At 34.9% G+C, this 24,199-nt stretch overlaps 1 protein-coding gene across 1 annotated transcript in view; it reads left to right on the top strand.

The window, feature by feature from the left end:
- Nucleotides 1-24,199, top strand: part of LOC123234247 (cilia- and flagella-associated protein 43-like) — a 178,095-nt gene that overhangs the window by 34,853 nt on the left and 119,043 nt on the right. The window contains exons 7-8 of the mRNA XM_044660174.1: nt 13,095-13,165; nt 14,956-15,087. Of these exons, the coding sequence (XP_044516109.1) occupies nt 13,095-13,165; nt 14,956-15,087 (203 nt within the window). The remainder of the gene's footprint in view (nt 1-13,094; nt 13,166-14,955; nt 15,088-24,199) is intronic.

Genomic DNA, 24,199 nt, shown 5'->3' with positions numbered 1-24,199 from the left:
TAATAAGGGAGGGGGTAAAAAGGGAAGTAAATCAAGGAAGGGGACAAGGGTTACTGGCTTAAAGCAAACCACTGGTTTAAAAGGAAATAATGTAAGAAGAAGGGATAGAACTAGGGGAGGATACCAAAATTTCGGCGAATACACAACTGATAATTATAACTCTGAATGTGAATGGGATGAACTCACCCATTAAACAGAAGCAAATAGCATAGTGGATTAGAAACCAAAATCCTACCATATGTTGTCTACAAAAAACACATATGAAGCAAGTGGACATACATAAGTTTAAAATAAAGGGCTTCAGCAAAATCTTTTGGGCTTCAAATGAGAAAAAAAAGGCAGGAGTGGCGATCATGATTTCTGATAAAGTCAAAGTAAAAATAGATATGATTAAAAAAGACAGGGAAGGTAATTACATCCTGATAAAAGGTCAGTATAGACAATGAGGAAATAACATTGCTCAATATGTATGCACCAAATGGTGTAGCATCCAAATTTGTAAAGGAGAAACTGGTAGAGCTCAAGAAGGAAAAAGAGAGTAAAACCATACTAGTGGGAGATCTAAATATTCCTCTTTCAGATCTAGATAAATGAAACCAAAAAATAAATAAGAAAGAGGTAAGAGAGGTGAATGAAGCCCTAGAAAAATTAGATTTAATAGATATGTGGAGAAAAATAAATAGGGACAAAAAGGAATACACCTTCTTTTCAGCTGTACATGGTACATTCACAAAGATTGACCATGTAATAGGGCATAGAAATATTACAAACAAATGCGAAAGAGCAGAAATAATAAATGTAACTTTCTTAGATCATAATGCAATAAAAAGGCCCTGAATTTCTGGGATTAGGGGAATCAACACCAAGAAAGAATTCTGCTTTAAGAAGGAGGCAGCTTCAATAAGAAAATCGGCTTCAAGAAGAAAGTTAGCCTCAGGAGTCATCTTTAGCTTGAGTCATTGTCTTGACCTACCACTTTTAGGGAATGTGGGTGAGTGGATACTGGCTTTTCCTTCCTATCTTCTGGAGAGAGTTTAATTCCAGTTGAAGGTCAACAAGTCCTGGCTGAGTTGAGCATCAGAACAATTTTTAATTAGATGATTGATAAGTTATTGACTTCTCTATCCTTTTTTATCTCTCTGCTTTCACTCTTTCCACCTCTTTTGTAAATAAAAGCTATTAAAGTCATTTCAACATTGAACAATAATACTTTGAATTGGCAAAGGTACAAGATAAACCCACATAAATAATCAACATTTCTGTATATTTCTAATACAACTCAGCAGCAGGAATTAGAAAGAGAAACTCCATTTAAAATCACTCTAGACAATATAAAATATTTAGGAATATATCTACCAAAACAAACATAGGAATTATATGAACACAACTACAAAACACTTTTCACACAATTAAAAGTAGATCTAAATAAATGGAAAAACATTAATTGCTCATGGGCAGAATGAGCTAACATAATAAAAATGATAATCATACCTAAATTACCTTACTTATTCACTGACATACCTATCAAACTACCAAAAAACATTTTTTTATAGAATTAGAAAAGAATTATAACAAAGTTCATCTGGAAGAACAAGAGATCAGGAATATCAAGGGAAATCATTAAAAAAATTTGAAGGATAGAGGCCTATCAGTACCAGATCTTAAACTGTACTATAAAAGCGGTGGTTATCAAAACAATATGGAACTGGCTAAGAGAAAGAAGGGTGACAATGGAATAGATTAGACCTTTCTCTATGACCTCAGCAAACTAGTGTTTGATAAATCCAAAATTCTAGCTTTTGGGATAAGAACTCATTATTTGACAAAAACTTTTGGGAAAATTAGAAAACAATATGGAAAAATTAGGTCTAGATCAACATCTTACACCCTCTACCAAGATGAAATCATAAATTAGGTGAGCATAGAATAGTATGCCTGTCAGATCTGTGGGAAAGGAAGGAATTTAAATTCAAGCAACAGACAGAGAACATTACAAAATGTAAAGTGAATGACTTTGATTACATCAAATTAAAAAGGTTTTGTACAGACAAAACCAATGAAATGAAGATTAGAAGGAAGGCAACAAGCTGGGAGGACATTTTCATAAGAAAACTCTCTGACAAAGGTCTAATTTCCCAAAAGGACATTTTTATAAGAAAACTCTCTGACAAAGGTCTAATTTCCCAAATAAGGAACTAAGTTAAATTTACAAAAAATCAAACCATTCCCGAATTGATAAATGTTCAAGGCACATGAATACTTAGTTTTCGCATAATGAAATCAAAATTATCAATAAGCACATGAAAAAGTGTTCTAAATCCCTTTTGATTAGAGAAATGGAAATTAAAACAACCCTGAGGTACCTCCTTATACCTGGCAGACTGGCCAATATGGCAGCAAAGGAAAGTGATAAATATTAGAGAGCATGTGGCAAAATTGGGACAGCAATACACTGCTGGTGGAGTTGTAAATTGGTCTAACCACTCTGGAGAGCAATTTGGAACTATGCCAAAAGGGCTTTAAAAACTTCCTGCCCTTTGATCCAGCCATAACACTGCTGGGTTTGTACCCCAAAAAGATAGTAAGGAAATAGACTTGTACAAAATAAACTTTAGCTATGCTCTTTGTGGTGGCAAAAAAAATTGGAAAATGGGGGGGTTTCCATTGATTGGGTAATGGCTATACAAATTGTGGTATCTGATGGTGATGGAAAACTATTGTGCTGAAAGGAATAATGAACTGGAGGAATTCTGTGTGAACTGGGAAGACCGTCAGGAACTGATGCAGAGTGAAAGGAGCAGAACCAGGAGAATGCTGAATGTAATAGACTTTTTCTACTGACAGCAATGCAATGATCTGGGATAAACTAGAGGAACTTATGAGAAAGAACACTATCCCCATCCAGAGAAAGAACTGTGGGAGCTGAAATGCAGAAGAAAACATATGACCAATCACGTAGTTCAATGGAGATATGATTTTTGGTTTTTATGTTAAAAGATCGCTCTATTGGGGGCACCTGGGTAGCTCAGTGGATTGAGAGGCAGGCCTAGAGACGGGAGGTCCTAGGTTCAAATCCGGCCTCAGATACTTCCCAGCTGTGTGACCCTGGGCAAGTCACTTGACCCCCATTGCCTACCCTTACCACTCTTCCACCTATAAGTCAATACACAGAAGTTAAGGGTTTAAAATAAAAAAAAAAAAAGAAAGATCGCTCTATTGCAAATATGAATAACATGGAAGTAGGTTTTGAACAATGGTACATGTATAACCTAGAGGAATTGCTTGTCAGTTCCAGGAGTGGGGAAAGAAGAGGGGTAGAAAAAATCATGAATCACGGAAAAATATTCTAAATTTAAAAATTTAATAAAAGGTGGAGGGAAAGAAATGATAGTGATGCAAGAAAATCATGGAAAAAAAGAGTTAATAGTTTGGTAAAGGAGGTACAAAAATACTGAAGAAAATAACAACTTAAAAAAAGCAAAATAATCTTAATGGTAAAAGAGACACAAACATCCATTAAAGAAAAGAATCCTTTAAGAAACAGAATTGGCCACATGGAAAAGGAAGTGCAAAAGTACACTGAAGAAAATAGTTTTCTAAAAAAATAAAATTAGCTAATTTGGAGCTAATGACTCCATGAGCTATAAAAAATAATTAGAAAACTAATAAAATGTAAAAAGGGAAGAAAATGTGAAATTTTATCTTTAAGAAAATAAAGGACTTCAAAATAGATCCAAGAGACATCATGTAAGAATTATTGTACTATCTGAAAGCCATGATTAAAAAAAGAACCTAGAAATACTCTTTCAAGAAATTATCAAGGAAAATTGTCCTGCTATTCTAAGATCAGAGGGTAAAATAGAAATTAAAAGAATCCAGCTTTCACCTCCTGAAAGAGATCCCAAAATGAAAACTCCTAAGAATAATATGGCCAAATTCCAGAACTTCTATATCATGGAAAAAATATTGCAGGCAGTCAATTTCCCCCACCAAAAACAACATTTCAAATATTGTGGAGCCATGGTCAAGATAACACAAGGTTTAGCAGCTTCCACATCAAAAGAATGGAGGGTATGGGATTTGGTATTCCAGAGGGCAAAGGAGCTAGGATTGAAATCAAGCATTATCTACCCATCAAAACTGAATATATCTTTCAGGGGAAAAAATAAACATTCAGTGAAAGAAAACTTTCATGCTTTCATGATGAAAAGACTAGAGCTGAATAGAAAACTTGATTCTCAAATAGAAGACTCAAGAGAAACGTAAATGATAGACAAGAAAGAGAAATCGTTAGAGTCAATGAAGTTAAATTGTTATATCCCTAGATGAGAAGATGATGTTTGTAACTTAAAAAGCTTTATCATTTTTAGGGCAGCAATCAGGAGAATATATATCTAGACATAGGGCACAAGTGTCAATTGAATATGATGGGATGAAAACTAAAAAAAAGTAAAATTAAGGAGTGAGAAAGAGGAATGCACTAGGAAAAGAGGGAAGAGAGAAGTAGGCTGGGAATATAAAAGAAGTGTGAAAAAAAATTACAATGGTGAGGAAGATAGGGGCGGTAGAGAAGAGGAGAACTCTTGAACTTTACTCTCATTGGAACTGGCTCAAAGAAGAAATAACAAACACATTCAGTTGAGTATAGAAATATATCCTACCCCACAGGAAAGTAGGAGAATAAGGGTCTGAGAGAAGAGGGTGGAGCTGATAGAAAGGAAGGCAGATTGGTAGAGGAGGTGGTCAGAAGCAAAGCACTGTTCAAGACAGATAGGGTGAAAGGAGAGAATGTAAAATTAACAGGGAAAATAAGGTGGAGGATAATACACAGTAATTATAACAGGAAGGAAAAAATTTACAACAATTTCTCTAATAAAGGCTTCAATTCTAAAATATGTAAAGAAACGAGTCAAATGTATGAAAATATAAGTCAATTCCCAATTAATAAATGATCAAAGGATATGAAAAGGCAATTTTCAGATGAAATAATCAAAGCTAACTATAGTCATGTGAAAAAATGCTCTAAATCACTCTTGATTAGAAAAATGGAAATTAAAACAACTTTGAGGTACCATCTCACCTCTATCTGATTGGCTATTGTAACAGAAAAGGAATATGACTAATGTTGAAGGAGATATGGGAAAATTGAGATACTAATGCATTGGTAGGAGAGTTGTAAGCAGATACAACCATTCTGGAGAGCAATTTGGAGCTATGTCCATAAAACCATGCACACCTTTGGACCTAGCAATGCCACTACTAGGTTTATATCCCAAAGAGATAAAAAGGAAAGTACTTATTTGAAAATTTAAAGGAACTTGTGGTGACAAATAATTGGAAATTAAGAGAATGCCCATTAGTTGGGGAATGGTTGAACAAGTTGTGGTATATGATTGTAATGTAATATGATTATGCCACAAGAAATGATGAGCAGGATGATTTTAGAAAAACCTAGAAAGACTTATATGAACTTGTGTAGACTGAAGGGAACAGAACCAGAAGAACATTGTATACAATAATCACAATATTGTACAATGAATAACTTTGAATGATTTAGCTATTCTCAGCAATATAATACTCCAAAATAATTCCAAAGGACTTATGATGAACAAATATCACCTACCTTCAGAAAAAGAATTTATGGATTCTGAATCCTGACAGAGGCGTGCTGTATTTAATTTCTTCATTTTTTAAAAGTGTTTCTTTCCACAAAAGGATTAATAGAGAAAATTTTTTTATATGATTGCACATGTAAAATCTGTATCAGATTGCTTACTCTCAGGGAATGGGAAGTGGGGAGGGGAGAGAAGCATGGAGAAAATTAAAATTTTTTTAACAATGAACATTAAAAATTATGTTTATATGTAATTGAAGAATATGTAAAATATATTTTTAGAAAAGAAATAGCTATTCCCACAAAAAAAACTACTGGGAAAATTAGGAAGCAATCTTGCAGAAATTGGATTTAGAGTAAAATTATACACCATATGCCAAGATTTAGAACTTTTTTTTAATATAGTTGTTCATAGCTTTGAACTCATCCTTCAATAAAATTCCTGTTCATATCCTTTAACTATTTATCTTTTATGGAATGATTCTCATTCTAAATATTTTCTTGGGGGGGGGGCAGCTGGGTAGCTCAGTGAATTGAGAGCCAGGCCTAGAGACGGGAGGTCCTAAATTCAAATCTGGCCTCAGACACTTTCCAGCTGTGTGATCCTGGGCAAGTCACTTGACCCCTATTGCATACCCTTACCACTCTTCTGCCTTGGAGCCAATACACAGTATTGGCTCCAAGACAGAAGGTAAGGTTTTTAAAAAATAAATAAATAAATATTTTCTTGGATATTATATTTTCACTTAGCTTACTAGAGAAAGCTTTCCCAACCCTAGTTAATTGTTAATCTTAAAATGTAATTATATTGATTTTTATTTGTGCAAATTCTTTTAATTTTTACATACTCAGAATTACCTATTTTATCTTTTGCAATATTTTCTGTCCCTTGATAGTCATGAATTCTTCCTCTATCCATATTAGTGAAAGATATCTCCTTTGTTTGTCTATTTTGTCTGTATGATTTTTTATTATCTTTTTTTATATCTTGCTCATTTGGCGCTTATTGTTATATATAGGATAAGATCTTAGTTTAAACTTAATTTTGTCCAGATATTTTCCCAGCAGTTTTTGTAAAATAGACTTTATTCTGCTAGTTGTGGTCTTTGGGTTTTTCAGACACCAATTACTATTTTCATTTGTATGTTGTGTATCTAATCTCTTCTAATAATTAACGTTTTTTGGGTTTTTTTTAGCTAGCATCAAATGATTTTGATGATTAGTATTTTGTATCATACTTTGAGACCTGGTGTTGCTGAGATCTTTCCATTCTTACTTTTTTATTATTTCTTTTGAAAATTTTGACTTTCATTCATCCAGATTAATTTTATTATTTTTCTAGCTTTCTAATGTAAACTATTCATAGTTTGGTATGTAACTGACTAAAATTGATTTAGGAAGAATTATAATTATAATTTTATTATTTTGAAATGTCTTACATGAGAAATTGAAATCTATGACTATTTTGGTCTGTTTTTATTTCTGTAAAGTTTTTTTATAGTTGTGCTTATATAGTTTCTGTGTATGATGTTTGTATTTGGACTTGAAAATACTTTATGCAATATGTCATTATTTTGAGTATTTTCACTTTCCATTTCTTCATGCTAGATTTTGTGGGCTTATTTTATATCTAGCTACTTTGCTCTAAGCAATCATGTTTTCTGCAAAAAGTGATAGTTTTATCACTTTACTTTTGCTTATCCCTTATTAGTTTCTTTTTTCTTAATTATTCTCATTGCTGACATTTATAAAGCTATATTAAATAATAGTGGTGATGGTGGATATCCTTACTTTACTTCTGATATCATTAGAAAGGCTTCTATCCTGTTTCCATTACATAAAATGCTGACTTTAGATAGATGTTATTTTATTTAGATAGATCAGTGGTTCCCAAACATTTTTGGCCTACCGCCCCCTTTCCAGAAAAAATATTACTTAGCACCTCCTGTCACATACTATCACCGCCCCCTTACAGTTATTCACTGCCCCCAAATGCACCTGTGGCTATCACTGCCTCCCTGGATAGCTGTCGCACCCACCAGGAGGCTGTGGCGCCCACTTTGGGAATCACTGAGATAGATGTATATTTAGATAGCTGTATATCTTAAGGAAAAGTCTCTTTATTCTTATGCCTTTTAGTGTTTTGAACAGAAATGATATATTTTATCAAAACCTTTTCCGGTATCTATTGACATAATTTTGTGTTTTTTATTTTGTTATTAATAAGATTCATGTTGTTTATTATTTTCTTAATATTGAACCAAACTTGCATTCCTGGTATAAATCTAACCTATAATATTGATATCATAATGTAACCTTTACCAATATTTTATTTAATAATTTTGCATCAGTATTCCTGATATTGGCCTATATTTTCATTATTCTGCCTTGTCTCTCCGTGGTTTAGGATTCAAGACTATTTTTCAATCATGGGAAAAATTTGGTAGCATCCTTTCCTTCATATTTTGGTAAATAGCTTGTGAAATGCTGGTTTTAATTATTCTTTTAATGTTTAAGGCATTTCACTTTAAATCAATGTGGTCTCGGGGTATTTTTCTTTGGGAGTTCAGTCGTGGCCTGCTCAATTAATTTTTTTGAACTTTGTTTATTCAGATTCTTTATTTTTTGTTAATCAGTTTATTTAAAATGGTCATAACCATTCATTTCAGTTTTCATTTTTTTCACATATATTTGAGGAAAATAGTTTATTCCCATTTCCTTTAATGTTTTGTAAATCCTAATTTTTAATTTTTTATACTTGCATTTGGGCATTTTTTCCTTAAAAATAACATTACCAAATATTTTACTTTCATTTTTCACACAATTATCTTATTTTAACAATCAATTATTTTCTTCAATTTTGTTTGTCTCTTATTTGATATTTAGAATTTATATAATTATGTTTAGTTAAGGTTGTTTGATTTCTCTTCTAGTTTTTTTAGTTGCAAGCTGAATTTATTGATTTCTTTTATCTTTTTTTGTTAATACAAGTGATTTAGAGATAAAATTTCCCATGACTGCTGAAACCCCAAATCTGTTGCATATTTCCTCATTGCCATTTTCTTTGGTAAATTTTGATTCCTCAGATAAGTTTGTTGACATCCTATTCTTTAGAATTAAATTATTAAGTCTCCATTTAGTTTGAATCCATTCCTCAAAGGTCCCTTATTAATTAAATATAATTGCTTTGAGTTGAGCTTAGGATGTGTTTAACATTTCTGCTTTTCTGCATTTCTTTATTAAATTTACATGACTGATTTTGGTAATGGTGCTATGTCTAGCAGAAAAATTTGTATATCCTCTTCTGTTCCCATTCACTAATTTCCAGTGACTGATGATATCTCACTTTTCCAAAGTTGCATTCCAGGCTCAACTTCTTTCTTATTTATCTTTTTGTTAGACTTGTCTAACTTTGAAAGGAGCTCAATGAGATCTTTAACTAATTAACTGACTACATCTTGGAATATGATAAGTTTTTCCTTGTTAAAGGAAGTTATACAATACATGAATATTAAATGTTGATGATATATATTTCTTTTAAACTTAATGTAGTTTACTTATTTCTTTTAAAAATATTTATTTTGATTGTTGTCTTGTTTGAGATCATAATGGCTATCACTTCTTTTAAAAATATGCCTGAATTGGGGGCAGCTGGGTAACTCAGTGGATTGAGAGCCAGGCCTAGAGACGGGAGGTCCTAGGTTCAAATCCAGCCTCAGACACTTCCCAGCTGTGTGACCCTGGGCAAGTCACTTGACCCCCCATTGCCTACCCTTACCACTCTTCCACCTATAAGTCAATACACAGAAGTTAAGGGTTTAAAATAAAAAAAAAATAAAAAAAATATGCCTGAATCATAATAAATTCTACACTTGAAACTCATTTTGACTCCATGAAATTTTGTTTCAAATGTATTTCTTACAAATGACATTGTTGGGTTTTGCTTTCTAATTAAATTTTTTTTTTTACTTTCCTCTTTCTTATGGGCAAGTTCATTCCGTTCACAATCATGGTTATAATGTTTAATTGTATATTGTCCTCCATCACATTTTGTACTTTTTTTCTTTGCCTCATCCCCATTGCAAACCTCCATCTTTACCAGAAGAGGTAGTAAATGAGAAGAATTGTAATAGTATTAAGGTAGTAAATGAGAAGAATTGTAATAGTATTAATTTATAATTGAGATCATTTAATTAATCTAGCTTCCTCTCCAATTTGTCATGCTAGCATCATAATCAGAAATTTGCTTCTGTTTATTTTCCTAGAGTTGACCTATGTGTCTACACAATAGTTTCTGGTCTCATCATCTCCACTATTTCCTTCAATTAGGCAATGATACTTTTTACCTTAGTTAACTCCTTGGGTCAGATGTCCCTCAGATTGATTGAGCTGCCCTTTTTGGTGGATAATAAGGCTAGTTGTTCAGAACATTAATTTACTCAGTTTGCTTTAAGCATTCCATCTGTGGGGCTTGAGCTTTAGTGGAAGATCTAAAGAAGATAAGCCTAATCATCTTTAATTTAGAGGTTTCTTAGGACTTTTGAAATTTCAGTACCATAAAATACTCTCTCTCTTTATTCTTCTGTATCACATTACTATTGGACAGCAGCTTGCTTGGAATACAATAAGGCCAATAATATTTGAGTATTATTTCATATCAAAAGAGAAAATAGACTATATAAATGTTTCTATAAACCTCATATTTAGTTATGTAATATGTGTTGTGATTCCCTGAGGAAATCAATTTCAAAAAGCATTTATGAAGAATCTATTAGGTACTTTGTTAAGCATTTTTTCATTTTTTTCTTTTCACATAAAAAAGAAAATTTATTTACCTTGATGCCATCATCTATAATGACAGCTGAAGAAAAGTGGACACACAGAGGTATGCAAAGAAAAATGGTTAATATCATAAGTTCAATCTTATGTTAAACTTTAGAGTAAATTGCTTGGTAAATACCTTATGAAATAAATTATCTTTTCTGCAATGAGGAATTGTTTTTGTGTGTCCCATGACCTTTTCTAAAGGAGGGTTCTTCTCCAAAAAATAAATCTTTCAGGATTCTTTTTCCCCTCCTCCTAGGTACTTGTTTCTTGATAATATGTAGAAATGCTGATTATAATTGGAACTACTGGACTAAGTTACTGAAGAATACTCTGTAAACTACCCTCAAAATACAATCAAAACTGCTATCTTCAAGGAAAAGCAGCATTCACTGATCTATCTAACCTTTTTTTTAACTTTTCCTTCTTGGTATCCCCCTTTTGGGTTTATGTATTTAGTTTATCCTACATAAATTTGTTATGACCAACATCTATGGTCCAGCTGAGGTTCTGTCTGTCTATCTATATTTATTGGGGGAAGTGGGATGGAAATCTCCATGTGCAAAGCATCTACTTTAAATAAAGCATTTCATGGTATACCAAAACATTTTCATAGTACAGACTTCTTGCCAGATTCACACTCGACTAAAGTAGGCCTATGGGAGTACTGGCTTGCTATTATCTTTCCTGGCCACAACTCTCTTTTTATTCCTTTGTTGCTCTTTCCTAGAGATCCTTTCCCACAGTTCCTTTGTTACCATCACCATGCTGCTATTCCAGGTACAGTAGTCTCCCCATTTCCCTTATCCATAGTTTCACTTTCTGAGGTTTCAGTTATTTAGTCAGAAGCTAGCACTGGAGGTCACCTACAACTGGCAGCTCAGCAATCTCTTCAGCCCCTCAGTTTTTCTGCTGTCACTTCTTTTTTCCACTTTTACTTTCCCTTTTTGGGGAGGATGAGCTAAAGGACAGGAGTGAAAGAGAGAGTACATATATATGGGAATTGCAAGTGTTCACTTAAATCTGTGATTTCAGCCCCCCATTGTAGGTCTTGGAACTATCCCCCATGAATAAAAAGATCTAGATTTGAATCCCACCTCTAATACTGGTCAAGCCACTTCGGTTCCCTTACCTGTAAAATGGGGAAAATAACAGTACCTCACAGGGTTGATCTGAGGTTCAAATAATAAATGTAAAGAGCTTTACAGAAAAGAGCTATGTAACTATCAGTAGTAGTTCTCATTCTAATATTAATCATTATTCTTTTTTATTATCATTTCTTAGAGAGAGGTAAGAGGATAGAGACACTTTGAGAGTCAGGACTCCCTGGGGTTCAAGTCCAGTGTCAACACATGTTGACTTTATGACCCTGGGGAAGTCACTTAACTTTCTAGACTATGAATTCTCAGACTATAAATTTGAGATTTGCATGTGTAGAGAGAGTTTTCTCACCTGAAAATTCCCTACATCAGTGATATCACAGATCTATACTCTTAGGGCATCCTTAAAGATTGTGTATGTGACATATATATATATATACACATTCAGACTAAGCCTGTGGTGGTGTGTATAGTTGCACCTCAGTCTCAATTATGGGCAAACCTCAAAAGACCCAGGGGAGAAAAAAGGAAAAGGTCTAATAACCAGGATCCTCTATTTCCCTTAGCCAATCCTCTAAAGCAGTGGTTCCCAAACTTTTTTGGCCTACCGCCCCCTTTCCAGAAAAAAAAAATATTACTTAGCGCCCCCTTATGGTTATTCACTGCCCCCAAATGCACCTGTGGCCATCACCACACCCTGGATCACTGCAGCGCCCACCAGGGGGCGGTGGCACTCACTTTGGGAATCACTGCTCTAAAGCAATGAGAATGCCAGTGCTGTCTAGGAGCCTGTGGTTTTTCCAAGAAGGCCTCCCACCTGCTATGCTAACTCTCTCACCTTTTTTAACCATTGGTCTCTGTAACAGAAGGTTACTTATTGTTATGATTGCTCTGTAGTTCTGAAGACAAAGATGTTCTACAATTGTTTATAATTTTCTTTTCTCATAAAACTTTTTTGAGAACAGAAAAAACAAAAGCATATGTGTTCCAGATGTTTTTTATTCTTCTTTATGGTGATCATTGACTTACTAGATAAAAGATTGATAGTGAGTAACAGAAAACCATACATTCTAGATGGTTTAGATTTGGTCCTTCCTGAAAGTAATGAATCTCAGAGTTTAGTTTTAAAACTAAAAAACAAAAACAACTAAACTGTTTTCCTTCCACTTTGAGAACTCTATTTCACAAAGCTTATTTTCTCTGGGCAAAAATTTCCAGAGATGAAGTATACTAGTATAAATGTAAAGTTCTAATGATTTTGAGTTTGAAGACAAATTTACATTCAGTCAATGAGTATATATTGAATTCAATCCATAAGTACCTTACAGATGAGGAAAGAGATACCCTAAGAAGGTAAGTGACTTGCCAAGGACTATACAGCTGGTAAGAATCTGCAGCTAGATTTGATCCCAGATCTAACTGATGCTAGATCTAGTGTTCTATTTTCTTCCTATACTACCTTATAAAAATAGCATAAATATAAAGTTGATTATTATTATTATCCTTTAACATTTGTGTCACCTATGCTACTTTGTTTTTATTTCATGAAAATGAAGAAATCCATTCTAGTGATACCAGTGTAAACACCATGGCGTTGCACAAAGAAGGATTATTTGTTGCTGGAAATGTAAGATGTTCTTCTCCCATATTTATTTTCCTTTAGAAAATATAGGACATAAAATTTCTCTTTCCAGATCTTCTAAGCTAGATTTTAGAAAGTGAATTCCTTCAGAATAACATGCTAAATCTTTGTTGCTTATCCTTTGAAAGCGAATATAAACTTTAAGAAATAGTCTTTTGGGGGACAAGGTGGAGAGCGTGAAGGAAATAAAAGTAAAAAAATCTCAGATAATTATAGTTTAATTATAGTCTTAGCTAAATCTTGATTTTAAGACAATATTAATTGTATATTTCTATTACTCTTTTTTTATATTTTTGGAGTGTTAGTCATGGTTTTGCCACCTCAGCAATTTTTTGTAGGCTCACAGATTTCGAATCAAGAGGAGATCTTTGAGTTCATCTCTAAGTGACTCATTTTATAGATTAGGAATCAGGTCTAGAAAAGATAAGTTACTTGACCCAAGATCACACAAGAGATGTTGAATATGGTCTGTTTCTGAATTTATTCTTCACTCTTGTGATTAATCATTGTAGTTTATAACTGTAGAGGCTGCAGCAAAAATGAAAAAGAGTCAAACCAATTGTTATTTTTCAGTGTAGCATGAGAATCAACATCATAGTGGCTATTTAATTCTCTTGGTTAGAACAGAGTAATAAGATTATGTGTTTTGTACCTCACTTGGTACTTCTTGACAAGGTAGTAACCCAGAGGAACAGGATATGACTATTTCAGTTGCTAAAAATCTTTAACATATAGATATTCAGCCCATAGATTCCCAGCTGGAACTCTGCCCTTCCTTTCTCATATTGTTACAGTGCTTTATATCTCCCTTCAAAACTGCCTTTTATACTCATTTTAACCCACTTATAAGATAAGGAATAGAGGCTTAGGGGACAGTTGGCATACAGTCATTTATTTGCTTTGGCCCATATGCCCATGACAGATAGCCCTGAACATCTTATAATTATAATATTAATCTTAAAGGGTCTAAGCAAGGGAATGTAGATGTATTTGCCCAAATTCAGCCTTGCTACTGGAAAAAGTGACCTCAAAGTCTTCTTGTAGAGAGGCCAGCAATCTTTATATACTACAGATCTGTTAAATTAGCCTTTCTATTTATATTCTATAACTATTATTCAATCAGTTAATCAACAAGCATTTATTAAGCACTTAATTATGTGCTAGGCACTGTGCTAGGTCCTGGGGATACAGAGAGAAAGACAAACCAGAACCCAATATCAAGGAGTATATCCACCAACTAAGACAAAATATATTCGTGTGTATCTGCATACACATATGCCGGACACCTACTATGTACTCAGTTTTGTCTTGGGTGCTAAAGAAAATTTAAAAAAGAAGCTTCTTCCCTCAAAAGACTTAATACCAGCCTTGAATAAATGAAACAAAAAAATATAAGACAATAGAGGTAATGTGAGAATAAAGTCATAAGACTAATTTCCATAAAACATTAAAGCTACAAAAGAAAATAAGTTTCAGTACTTTGTCATAAATGACATTATATATAATCAGCAGCCTAAAACAACATTGAAAAGTGCTACTCGGCTTCAAGGAAGGGGGAAATTGATTAGGGTTTGAGAAAAACTTCCTGAAATGAGTCAATTCTGAGCTAATACTTTAAAAAACTGGCAAGATTTGCTTAAAATTAAATGGAGAGGTATACTTCCCAAAACAGTATGTATATAAGCAAGCTATTATTTTGATTAGATTAGTGTGGAAAGTCTACTTTATAATTATAAAGGTTGACATGTATTTATTTTCTTAATTTTTATATCAAGGATGGTATTGTGCATTCTTTTGTTATCAAAGAAACAAATTACACAGTAAAAGACCATTTTGATGTGCAAGAACCTGTAGGAAATGTTATTTTCTCTCCTAATTATCAACTGTTACTGATTGTAACTATTAAGGTATGGAATTTAATAAAATACTTATGTAGTATATCATAGAAAATGTTCTCTTGTTGATGTAAATATGTGGTGGACCTGTGAATTAATCTATGTAGGTTATTTCCAGTTTGGGAACTTCCAGTAAGGCAGGTTAATATCTCACTTATGATTTAGTAAATAAATTCTAAGAAACTGTCTGAGGCACTGTGAGGTTAAGCAACTTGCCCAGGAAAATAAAGCTAGTAAGTGTCAAAGGGGGATTCGAAAGTCTTTCTGACTTCAGGTCTAGGACTCTATCTATCATATTATACAGTTTCATTTTTTAGCAGGATTACTAACCTGGTAGATGATGTAATGCATAGGTTTTAGCAAAGTATTTTTTTTATAACCCTTACCTTCCGTCTTAGAATCATTACTGCATATTGGTTCCAAGTCAGAAGAGCGATAAGGGCTAGGCAATGGGGGTTAAATGACTTGCCCAGGGTCACACAGCTGGGAAGTCTGAGTCCAGATTTGAACCTAGTACCTCCCATCTCTAGGCCTGGCTCTCAATCCACTGAGACACCTAGCTGTCCTCTAGCAAAGTATTTCATAAAGTAGGGAAGATGGAGAGATGATACAATTAAATGGACTCATATGTGGTGAAATGGCCAGACTCAAGAGTAGCTTTTAATTGTTCAATATGAATAGGGAAGGTTTCTGGTAGAAGGGACATCAGTATCAATTTAGTCTAATCCATATCCTAAAATAGTCTCTAACATAATATACCTAACAAGTGATCTCCTAATATCCACTTAAAAGACTTGCAAGAAAATCTCTTTGATATGAAAGGGATTTTTCCTTGGTCTGAGTGGGAAGAGTAGCATAATACACCTGATGAAAGAGACAAGAAACAAAAAGATCTTGACATTCTAAAGCAATAAGATGAAATTCATTAAAAACAAATGTCTTACATTTGGGTACAAAAGTCAGTTTTTATAGGTTCAGGATGGATAGGCATGATTAGATGATAGTTTGCTAGAAAAAGACATAGGAGTTTTAGTAACTGAAAAACTTGATATGAGTCAGCAGTGGGAGTGGCAACCAAATTCTTATGCTTCATGAAGAGAGGCATAGATTCTAAGAATAGGGAGATGTTAGTCCCACTTTATTCTATCCTTGTTAGACCTCATTTGGAATACTGTGTCTAGTTTGGGGTACCATTATTTGATCAAGACATTTTAAGCTGGGAAAAGTTCAGAGGAGGGACAGCCAGGATGATCAGAGACCTGGAGTCCATGTCATATGAGGATCTGATAAGCTGGGTATCTTTAACTTAGAAAAGAGAAGATTTAAGGGGTAGTATTATATAGTGCTTTGTAATTATAGTTTGACTGAAAGTAGAGAAGAGATTGGATTGCTTTTAACATAGAACTAGGAGCTATGGTTAGAAGTTGCAAAAAGACTAAGTTAGGTTTGCTATCAGGCAAAAATTAATAATCAAAGTTGTCCTATGGGGACTGCCTCATACCTATCAGATTGGCTAATATGGTAGAAAAGGAAAATGATAAATGTTGGGGGGTATGCAGGAAAATTGGGATACTAATAAACTGTTGGTGGAGTTGTGATCTGATCCAACCATTCTGGAGATCAATTTGGAATTATACTCAAAGGATTCTAAAAATATGCATACCTCTTGATCCATCAATACAATTTCTAGTACTGTATCTTAAAGAGATACAAAAAAGGGGAAAGGACCTATTTGTACAAAAACATTTTTGCAGCTCTTTTGGTAGCAAAGAATTGGGTTGATGGAATAGAGCTTTAAGAAATAATAAGCAGGATGATTTTGGAAAAATCTGGGAAAAACTTAGATGAACGGATTCAAATTGAAATGAACAGAACCAGAAGAACATTGTACACAGTGAGAGCAATTTTTCTTGATGAACAAATATGAATGGCAAACTTATCTCAGTAATGCAGTGATCACAAACAAACATGTTGAAAAATGCCATTTACCCTCAGAGGAAGAACTGATGGAGCCTGCAGACTGAAACAAAATGTATTTTATTTTCTTTCTTCTTTTTTTTTATTTGGTATCTCTTCCACAAAATGACTGATATGGAAAATGTTTTACATAATCGCACATGTAAAATAAAATCTATATCAGATTTCTTACCATCTCAGGGAAGAAGGAAAGGCAGGGAGCAAGAGAGGGAGAGAGAGTGTGAAAATAGTTAACAAGGGTCAGAAGAAGGAAGAAAACTTGGTGCTCCAAACTAAAAAATATTTTTAATTATTTTTACATGTAATAGGGGAAAAATAAAATAGTATTAAAAAACCAGGGTTGTTGAAAAGTGGAACAGACTGCTTTAATAGGCCATTCATTCCACCTCTTTGGAAGTCTTTAAGCAGAAGATTGATGACCACTTATTGGATAGCTCATATAAAAAAGTGTTTCTTTAGGATACACGTTATACTGGATGGACACTGATAGCCCTTTTAGCTCACAAATTCTGTGATTCTGTGATGTTTCATCATTATAATGTGGCTTTAAGAAAATATATGAAGGATACGATTATAAGAACTATCCTCCCAGGCTGTCTCCCTTGTTTTAACTATTTCCTTCTCTGTATAGGCTTGACTCCATAGTCAACCATTTCAAAAAGGCATTGTACTCCATCCACAAATTCCTTGGCCACTTCACCTTCTTTGCTAATTCTAACACTGGGTTGCACTTAACATCTACCGTGTTTTGTGCAACGATATGAATACTGTTAGAGTAAGTCATGTATATTGCATGATTTCATGTGTATAATTGATATCATATTGCTTGCCTTCTCAGTGGATTGGAGGAGAAGGGGGTAAGGGAGGGTAAAAATTTGGAACTCAAAACTTAAAAATAAATAATAAATTTTGAAGAAAGCATGAAATCAGATAGATTAGAACTACACAAATTTCATGCTGTTTCATTCTAAGTCACTTAACCTCTCTATGCTTGTTTCCTCATCTGTAAAATGGGGATAATAAAATATTTCCTGGGTTGTTGTGAGGAACAAATGAGATGATTTTTGTAAGGTGCTTAGCAAAATGTCTAAAACATAGTAGATGTTAGTTATTACTGTTATTATTTAACCTCAACTGCATCCATACTGGAACAAAGCAAAACTTTTATTCATGATTTTCTACCACACTCTCCACTCTTTTAACCCTGATGCCCACCCTTACTCCTTCTACTCTCAAAAAATATACTGACCTTCAAGTCTGCAGAGAAAACTAATGCTATCTACCCAGGTTGTCTACTATAAACCTCTGTTCCTTCACCAACCCTGTTCTTTGCTCTGGTCTGAGAACAAAGTGGCCCTTCTCCTTGTCAGAGAATCTTTCTTCTTGTCTCTATAGTTCTATCCCCTTATGGTCTTTGTTTCATCAATGAATCCTTGATGAAGGAAGGAAGCAGTTAGTACCTACTATGTGCCAGACCCTGTGCTAAGTTCTTTAAAATTATCATCTTATTTGAGTCTCACAACAATCCTGTGTTATAGATGCTATTATTATCCTTGTTTTACAGCTGAGGAAACAGGCAAAAGGTTGGGATTTGCCCAGAGTCACCCAGCTAGTAAGTATCTTGAGGCTGGATTCTAATTCAGGTCTTTCTGACACCAGGTGCAGTATTCTATCTGCTGTGCCATCTAGCTACTTTAGTTATATACTGGACCCCTAATTCTTCCTCATTTTTTAAGGAATTCAGCACATGAGTCATAGTCTTCCTCTATACCTGAATTTCTTTGTGTTTTTGGAGATTTCAGTATTTATGTCAGTGTCTCCACAAACACTACCGGTTCATCATCCTTCTCAACTCCCATGTCCTGCAGTTTCACTCTACTTTAGTCACCCAGAGTCACCTATCTTAGACATTGATTCATTCTTCAGACTTTTATCATATGCTTGCCATGTATCAGACACAGTGTGAGCTGCTCAAGACAACAACAAAGCAGTCCCTGCCCTAAATGAGATTCCATTCTTTTGGGGAGAAATAATATGTACATAGAATGATAAATACAAGATGTTACAAAGGAAACACAAAGTCACTGAGGGGGTGAAAAGAATAGAAACTGAGATGATCAAGATATATTTCATGTGGGAGGAAATATTCTTAAGTGAGCTTTGAAGGAAGTCTGGGATTATATGAGGAAAAAGTTAAAAGAGAGTTGATTCCAGGAATAGGGGACAGTCTTTGCAAAGACACAAGAGATGGGAGATAGTTATTTTAAGGCAAGAGGAAGTCATGGAAGCTTTTTGATCAATTTAGACATGATTAGACCCGTGCTTTAGAAATAACACTTTGCAGCTATGTGGAAGATGGTTTGACCTGGAGAGAGTCTTGAGGCAGGGAGACCTTTTTACAATAGCCTAGATCTAAGAGGTGGTAATCAATGTGAGTGAGGGAAATGGGGAAGTTGTAAAAGATACTGTGGAAGTGAACTGTGGGAGAGTTGAGGAGGATTATAAAGGTGCTGTAGGGCCTTTGTCAGAAATAGGAAAGTTAGGAAGAGGGAATGTTTTGGTGGAAAAGATAATGGACAGTGAGTTCTGGTTTGGATATGTGTTTGAATAGGTCTACATATTTGATTGTTGTTTACAGGATATCATTGCATATGTCAAATAGGAAATTGGAAATGCAGACCTGGAATTCTGAAAAGAGACTAGAGAATATAGAGAAAGAAAGAAAACCTAGAATAGCCCTGAGATCTATTCTTCATCTCAATGTCACTAATCACTGTTCATAGGATCCTAAGGTCATATAATTGGAACTGGAATGGTCATTAAAGGTTAATCCACCCCAATAGCTTAAGTGGCATGCCCATGGCAATAATGTTCTACTTCTGCAACTCAAGTCCTTTTATTATTTCTTTATTGAATCTTCTTACATTGATTCTACCAAAACTTCCTATTTTTAAGCCTCTTAAACCATCTCCTTAGTGACCCTCTGAGTAGCAAATCCTCAACATTAGGCACAAATTAGAGGCAATCCATTTCAAGCTTTTTCTTTCCCCCAATTCCAAAGCTCACAGCCTTTCCCCATCTTTCTTCCTTAACCCATTTTCTGATGAAGACATTACCCTCCCAACCCCTTTCCCAAAGCCACATACTTATACTCATAATCCTGTCCCCTTCAGTCTCTTCCAGATGTAAAAGTGGGGCACCAAGGATGTTAATTATTATTAAAATGTAACCTAAATGGTTTGTGGGTTCACACTGGGTTGAAGGAGAGACAGGACCAACCAGGATAGGGAGACCAGGGTTTACAGCCAAGCTGTTAACTGCCAATAGGAATGGCGGTTAGGCCAGGGCCTATGGAACCAGCAGGCAACAGGTAAAGGTTTATAGCAGTTTAATTGAGGGGAACAAAAATAAAGGATGGAATAAGAGATTCTACACTTGAAACCTAAGGCAAACCACAGGGGTAAGGGGAAGACTTGTCTACATTAATCTATTGACCTAAGCCAGGCAGGGCCCAAAGGAAGCAGTACTAAAGTCACAGGAAAAGCTCCTTCAAACCTGGTTCCAGCCAGGTTTGGTCAGCTCAGCTAATGGGCTAATTGGGGTCTCACGGTAATCCAAGGATGGTCACAGGATGCCAAGAGCCAAGGTGATCCAAGGTACCCAGGTAGGGAGAGTGAATTTGAAATGCTATCCTATAGTGGGTTGGATCCAACCCTCAGTGCCAGTAATACTGAGACAAGCCTCCCCACTCCTAAGTTCAAGTAGCTTTGTCCTTGTTATAAAGAAATAGCTACTAACTCTACTCCTGGTGACTAGGGAAATACCAACCCGAATCACCTTTGCTTGATATTATAATTCCCCTTCTAAATAACAGTGTCCAGGAAGGACCCTAAATGGTCAGATGGATGGGTAACCCTTTCAGGTTCCACCTGGGGTTGGATCAATTATTAATATTGGGCTCTGATTAGGCTTGGATCACATTGCTCATCTGACTGCATTTGCTCCCTCCCCAAGGGCCGGGATATAATGACCACTCAGGAAGGTACTTATTAAATGCTTTGTCTATAATCTTAATTAGGGAAAGGATAATCAGCATAAGGATTGAGGATTGGAGACCTTGTCAAACTAATATCTATAAACTATAATCCCTTAGGACTGGAGGCTATTGATTTATAAAGCTGGAGCTCTTGTTCTTCACAACCCTCTCTGATTCAGCTTGGCCACTGCCAAACCAGAGATAGTAGTCTGCTCTGTGGATATAGCTGTACTGATGATTTCCTCTCAGCTTTCCTATTATCAGTTTGTGATATGTTAGCCTTCACAGCCTTCAGGAAGTAACCACCCTTAAAAACCACCCTTTTTCTTCTCAGACCTCCCTTCCTCCCGTTCACCACTCAGGCCCAGATACCTAAATAGCTATGATGATTCAGATGCCTAAAGATCTAGGGAGATTCAGAGAGAACCAATGACCAACAGTCAGAGACCCAAAGATCAATGGTCAAAGGCCTCTCCCAGATGGCTGTTAGGGGTAATACTCTTATGCCAATCTACTTTTGCCCCTGGCTCAGGGCATCTGGGAACATTCCAATGTCTCCAACTGTCTTCCCTGTCAATCAAGGTGAGACCAACATTTCCTAAGGTTTGAACTTAACATGAATGCCATTTGTTTTTAGAAATTTCAACCTGCAAATTTCCAGATGATCTTTTTCATCAGTGACCTCTACTCTATGTTTATCTAAACTTATTTGTTTCTATCCCGCTAACTACCCTTCCCAAAATAATAAATCTTATCTCAGCTAATGCCTTATCTGTCTATTCTTTCCTATTGCTAATGACAAGGGTTTAGGATAGATTTTTCTGGAAAAGTGTGGGGATTTGAATACAATTTTCCATAAACATAACATTTGAACACAAGTATAACATGTAAGCATTATAAGAACATTTAAGAATGGCTATCTATGTTGTTTCTTATTTCTAAATCAATGCAATTCTTGCAAAAAACTTGCTTAAACTTTTAATACTGAACTTTCAGATAACATTCCTAATTCACAATAAATTCTAACATTTTCTCTATGCCCTAATCTACGGTTAAGAAGATTAGTATTGTGAGTTATCCCTAAACTATAGTTAATGTGTTAGTTATTAGTTTCATTTCTAACTAACCTACACTATACAATGTCTGTCTAACATTTCTATTGACAATCCTATTTGAACATTTCATAACTATTTTACACTGACCCTATGCTATCTAGAATTGAATTTCCCTATCACTATTCTCTCTCTATGAGTTAGTAGTTTATTCATTATTGGTTAGTAACTACATTACATATGTAAAAGGTTTTCATGTGATGTTCCTATGAATATGAGTACTGTTGACCTTACAAGGAATCTGAGTTCTCTTGTTTATTATGGCCACTGTACTTTATACTCAAATCTATTTACATCTATTTACATTATGTACATGTGATGTAACTTTATTGTGTCTATGTGTTGGACTCATGACCTAATATTTGCTGCTTGGTTTATACTCACCTTCTTCCAGAATCTATCAATCAGCTTATATTCTGTTGCATGCATTCTAGTTTATGCATTTCCCTTGTGATTTGTGTCTGAATGTGAAAACCTTGTACCTATTCAAACCTAATCTTGATTTGCTGATCTTCTCTCCTTGTGATTCTTCAGTTGATGATGTCCAAGTCACATAGGTGTTGTCACAGTTCAGGTCCTTGTACAGTCTGTTGTGCAATGTTTCTTGTTGTCCTTGTGCTGGTCCTGATGTCCTGATGTTTCTGGAACTCTGGAATCTTCGGGATCTCATCTCTCTTCTCCTTTGCTGGATACACATCTTGCCAGTTGTCAACTTGATTGAAGAATCCCTGGATCAGGAACCAGTGTGTGACTGTGTAGTGTTATGTTAAATTTTGTGTTGCCATAAAATTTTCTTCTCATGAGATTTTTGTGTTTGCACTCGTTTTGATGTTATTTATGTAAATTCATTCTTCTTCACCATTGCTGAGTTCTGATAGGCTTAACTGTTGATCTTCATGTGTGAATGAGGAGTTTGTGTAATCTAAATCAATGGTTTGAGTGTATTGTTCTTGATAGTGATCTATTTCTTGGGTATCTGTGAGATGTTGTGTTTCATTTATGTTTGCATCTATGTCTTGGTCTGTTTCTGAGGCTTTATTTGTGAGTGTGATCTTTTGCTTTGAGGCTCTATCTCTATGTCAGATTCTGTTTCTTGTGATTGAGGCTGAATGTTTGGGTGAGGACTTGACTTCACTGAGGACTTGAAGTGAAAGTAATGGTACCAGGCATCTTTTCCTTTGATTTTTACAGATGTAGGTGTAACCAGGATTATTTTATGTGGTCCATACCATTTTGGTTCTAACACTGATCTTCTTGTGAAATTTCTGATACAGACTTTATCACCAGGCTTATAATCATGTAGGCTGAAATCTAATGGAACTTGTTGTTGTAATAAAGATAACTTTTGCAATTCATCTAATCTCTCTTTTGATAAGGTGACATACTCATAGATTTTGCACTCAATTCCTAGATGTGATAGGTAATTAGTGTCTTGTGCTTTTCCCACCCACTGTTGCTGTCTATACAATAGTTCAAACGATGACAAATGTGTTTCACTATTGGGTTGACTTCTTAAGTAGAAAAGCGCCATAGGCAAGACATCTGGCCATTTAAGATGACTTTCTTTGCACAGCTTCCCTATCATCATTTTCAGAGTTTGATTCATGCGTTCCACGGCTCCCGATGACTGAGATCGATAGATGGAACATAAATGTCTCTTGATTCCTAACACCTGGTAGACTTGCTTTAGAATAGTTTGTAAAGTGGCTACCAGAGTTAGATGAAATGACATCTGGAATAGAGAATCTTGGAATTATCTCCCTCAGTAGCATCTTTGCTATGAAAGCTGCATCATTTTTCTTGACCAAGAACGCCTCTGGCCATTTTGTCAGTTTATCCACTGTCACAAGTATGTACCTATAGTTTTGACATCTTGGTATTGTGACATAATCTATTTGCAAGCTTTTGAACGGTGTGAATGCCAATGGTTTTCCTCCATAGGCTTTGGTCTTAATTATGGCCCTGTTATACTGTTGTTACACTGTACAATTTCCACACA

This window comes from Gracilinanus agilis, chromosome 2 (assembly GCF_016433145.1).
Source record: "Gracilinanus agilis isolate LMUSP501 chromosome 2, AgileGrace, whole genome shotgun sequence".
NCBI classification, from domain to species: Eukaryota; Metazoa; Chordata; class Mammalia; order Didelphimorphia; family Didelphidae; genus Gracilinanus; species Gracilinanus agilis.
This window is presented reverse-complemented; position numbering and strand designations above follow the sequence as displayed.